A 4,311-nucleotide genomic window follows, 5' to 3' on the forward strand; every position below is an offset into this window, starting at 1 on the left:
GGGGGAGCCATGCTGGGGTCACGGCGGGGAGCATCCCCAGGGCTCCCCAAAAATCACCCCATCATTTCCTCCAGCCCCTCTGTCTTTCCCCCACACCTCTATACCCAGCCCAGCTTCCTCACCCGCCATAAAAATCTATTGGACAAAATGTGATTTTACGTAACCCTTCGTGTCGCTCTGCTTGATGTTTTACACGTGCGTGCACACACACACACGCACATGCACAAAATAAAAAAGATCTGAAGTGAAAACAAGGTCAAACCTTGCTTTGGCAGCCTTGTGTCCCCAGGAAGGACAGGGAGGTAGGGCGTTCCCAGCCAGCGCAGGCTGGAAGAGGGGGGGATCCCCCCTTGGCTCCGGTCCTGGGCTGGGCCAGGGACCCCCCTTGGATCTTAAAGCACAAAGCTGAGACTGGAGTAATTGGAGAAAACAAAAATAAGTGTTTATTAAAGACAATAAATTACATTCCCTTCACATATAGTACATTTTTGAGACAAGTCCCTTGCTTTGCAGGACAGGCAGACCTCACCACCCAGGGTCAGTGACTTCTGCAGGGCTGGGAGGGCTCCTGGGAATATAATTTGGATATTCGGGTTGTCAGAGCCCTGAGGAGCGGAGTGGACAGGACGCCCAGGCTCTGCCTTCAGGGAGGTATCGCTGCAGGCAGCTGTGCGACTCTGTCCCTGAAGGTGATTGATTTTGGCTCATCTGTTTTATTCGACGACTATACCCGCCAAGGAGCAGGCAGAATCCACCCGTCCCCGCTGAGAACTGCTAACACCTCATGACACAAATGGCGAAGGCAAGAGGGTGCGTGCCAGACTCCAGTGCGGACGGGTTGAGGGAAGCAAAAGCCTCCACCCCAATGCTCCGGCAGCGAGCGGGAGGTACGGCTGGGCTGGGACAGTGCAAAATTGGGTGCTCAAGGCCGGGCGAGCGGCGGTGGGTGCAGAGGTAGTTGCTGGCTGAGAAAGGCACAGGGGAGGGCAGGTGCAGGCAGCGTCCCTGACCCCCGGCCTGCTGCTGTCACCAACAGCCTGGAGCTACCGGCAGGGGTCTGCCGGGGGCCGGGCTGTGTGTACGCTCGAGGCTCCCCCAGAAGAATGTGGGAGGTGGAAGAAACACCCAGCCGAAAAGGCAGAGAGACACATGCCATTGGCAGGGGGGATATTCTGCTGGAGCCTGGGTGCTGGGATAAAAATACTCAGCCCGTTGCAGCCAGCGGAGGGAATTGGAGTGGAATAACCTGCCTGCTGTGGCCGGGGAAGGCTGAGGGGCAGATGGCCCCGCGGACCCACCTGTGGGACCCTCCGGGGGTGGAAGCCCACGGGTGAGCCCCCGAGGTGGTTACCCCAGCGCAGTCAGGATGAAAGCCTCGTCTTTCCTCCACCCCACCGGCGGGCATCACTGCAAGGTACAGGCTGTGCCGGGGGGCACAGAGGGCTCTCACTTGCCTGCACGCACCGTCTCCCAGCCCGGGTGGGCTTGGGCACGGCTGACCCCGTGCTGGGGGGGAAGAGGAGTGTGTGCCAGGTCAGGATTACCCACGGGCAGGAATATCCCCATGGCTGTGGCAGTGGTAGGGATATTCCCCGCCGCGGGACCGCAGCCACGAGAGGGGACGCTTTTCACCCAAGCCCCCTGCGAAGGGATGAGAGGGAATGGAGGATGGAGATGTGGACTCACTGCTCCGGACGGGCTCTGCCAGCGCCTCCTTGCCCACAGATCGCGCCTCCCGCATCTGCCAGGGGAAAGGAGTGTTTCCAACCTGTAAGCCGCCAAAGCAGGCTTGGGAGCACCCCCAGGCATGCTCCAGAGCTCCCCCCCAAGCAGCCGTACCTTCATCTGATCTTTCAGGTACTCGGCTCGGGCCATCAGGGTCTGGATCTGGCGGAGAGAAAGAGAAGTCCCTTCAGAGCCGCGCCAATGGGGACACGCCGCTGTCTCATGGCAGGCACTCACCTCGGCATGAAGCAGCTCCCGTCGCCTCCCCGCAGGCTCCGCTGCAGAGGGAAAAAGGGATGCACCGCCAGATCAGCCACGGGCGCAGGATCCGTCCCTGCCCCACAGCACCTGGCTGTGGCCACAACTCACCGGCCAGGAGGAGCAGCAGGTCCCCCAGGCTGTGCTGGTAGAGCTCCAGGGTGTCACCGTCATCTTTGCCTTCCTCCTCCTGCAAGAGACCCTGGTGGTCGGGCTGCAGGCGGGGGGATACGGCAGCTCCCTCCCCACCTGGGTTTGCTCTTTCCCCTCCCACCCAAGGGGACCCCCAAATTCATGAGTCACCTTAGCGATGGCAGCAGAAGCCATTTCCAGTGCAGCGCAGAGCCGAGGCTTGTCCTTGGCCATCTCTGCAAGAGGGGATGCTGCATTGGGGAGCACCCCCAGGAGGCACCCTTCAGCCCAAAACCCCACCGGGTGCCCCCTTCCTGCTCTGCTGATGCCAGGGCAGGGCTGGAGGGTGTCCCCCCAAAACCCGCTACCTTTAAGGAGCGCTCTGGCCGGGTTCCCTTCCTGCAGGAGGTTCTTGCTGCTGGAGGTGACCAACGCCTTCAGCTCCTCCGCTCGGGAGATGTACTGCCCTACCTGCCCACAGCAGGGGGTGAGGGGACCCCTGCTGCGGGGGCAGAGGATGGGGGGCATCTCGCCAAGCTAAGCTGGGCAGGGAAGGCGGGGGGGGCATGCTGTCTCCCACCTCCCCAGGGACTTCTGGCTCACCTTGGCACGGATGGCTGCTTTCCGGCGAGCATCGCTTTCGTCTGGGGGGGGTGGAAAGAAACCGAAAAATGGGGTGGGTGGGCTGCAAACTGGCCTCCCCCTCACAGTGCAGAGCTGGCACAAAATACTCCAGGGCTTTGCAGGAGAGGGAGAGGGCAGCAGAGGCGTCCCCCTCCTGATCCTTCTTCACCGCCTCCACCACCAGGTCGGTCTGGGGGAGATGGGGAGGGGGGGGCTCAGAGCTTGGCCCCCCCACATCCCCAGGGAGCAGCACACCAGCACCCCGCTCACCGCCTTGCTGAGGCTCTCGGGGCCAGGGACGTGCTCCATATCCACGAAAGGGTGGGCGAAGAAGCACTCAAAGGAGATGCGCTTCAAAGGGTCCCTCTCCAAGAGCTGTCCTAAGAGATCCCGGCATTCCGGGGAGAGCGGGGGCCGGCTGGGCAGCTGGGGAGGGAAGGGGGCTGATACCACCTATCCCTGCTGCAGCCCCAGCACAGGGACCCACAGTGAGATCCCACCTGGCCCTGTCCCACCCTGCATTACCTCAACTGCCTGGCTGCTGCGGATCTTCTCCTCCAGCTCGGCGAAGGAGCGGGAGGCAAAGGGCGGCCTTCCGAAAAGTGCTTCTGCGGAGGGGGGGAAAAGGGGGAGATGGAGAAGAGGAAACCAGCCCGATGCCAAGCCCTGGGGTGGGGGGATAAAAGCAAAAGCCCACCATAAAGGATGACGCCCACCGACCACAGGTCCACCCGGGCGTCGTACTGCTGGCGGCAGACCATCTCGGGGGCCATGTAGAGCGGGGAGCCCCGCAGAACGTGCTTCTCGTCCCATGGTGACATGTGCTGTGCAAACCCGAAATCTGTGGGGGAGAGGGTGAGTAGAGCTCAGGGGAGAGGGACAGAAGGAAGGAATTGCCACCCCTGGCCCCTCCCCAGGGACCTGCCCTGACCTGCCAGCTTCAGCTGGGGGTTCTCTGGGGAGCTCAGGAGGATGTTCTGAGGTTTTAGGTCCAGGTGGGAGATGTTGCGGTCATGGAGGAACTTCAGGGCGCAGGCTGGGTGGGCAAACAGGCATGTGGCAGGGGGGATGCCACCACAGCCACGTGTGTCACCCCCCAAAGTCCCCAGGGAGGGGCCCTTACCAAGCTGCTGCAGGAAGATGCGTGCTACCTTCTCTGGGAGGATCCTGCGCGTCCGGATGAAGCGGGAGAGGTCCCCCCCGGCGCAGAACTCCATGATCAGGTAGATGTGGTCGCTGTCCCACTGCAAGGCGAGAGGACCCACATCAAGCCGCCCTGGCCACTCCCGCCATGGATCCCACCCACGCAGGGCCTGCCTGGACCGGTTTGCCAGGATACACACCCTTGGGGAGCCAGGACGGACCCCAGGAGCCAAGCCAGACGGATGCTGGCCCCGGGGAAGCCCCCAGCCCCACCTGGAAGTCCTTGAGCTCCACAATGTGTGGATGGCGGATGGTCTTCAGGATCTCAATCTCCGTCAGCAGGTTCTCCACCGATGCCCGGTTGAGGCTCCGCTTGCTCACACACTTGATGGCCACCACCTCACGCGTGTCCCTCTGCCGAGGGGAGCC

General features: G+C 62.3%; 1 protein-coding gene across 1 annotated transcript; it reads right to left on the minus strand.

The window, feature by feature from the left end:
• Positions 1-472: 472 nt before the first annotated feature.
• ULK3 (unc-51 like kinase 3) lies at positions 473-4,305 on the minus strand (the record flags this gene model as incomplete). Its single annotated transcript, XM_035899388.1, has 14 exons — positions 473-1,741; positions 1,840-1,887; positions 1,963-2,003; positions 2,095-2,173; positions 2,287-2,351; positions 2,484-2,586; positions 2,719-2,759; positions 2,824-2,929; positions 3,010-3,165; positions 3,265-3,347; positions 3,437-3,580; positions 3,671-3,775; positions 3,863-3,983; positions 4,156-4,305. Coding segments are annotated over 14 exons (1,443 nt in total), but the record flags the coding sequence as incomplete, so codon positions are not given.
• Between the last annotated feature and the right edge of the window lie 6 nt (positions 4,306-4,311).

The sequence above is a fragment of the Egretta garzetta genome, unplaced genomic scaffold (genome assembly GCF_000687185.1).
Source record: "Egretta garzetta isolate BGI_Z169 unplaced genomic scaffold, ASM68718v1 scaffold287, whole genome shotgun sequence".
NCBI lineage: Eukaryota > Metazoa > Chordata > Aves > Pelecaniformes > Ardeidae > Egretta > Egretta garzetta.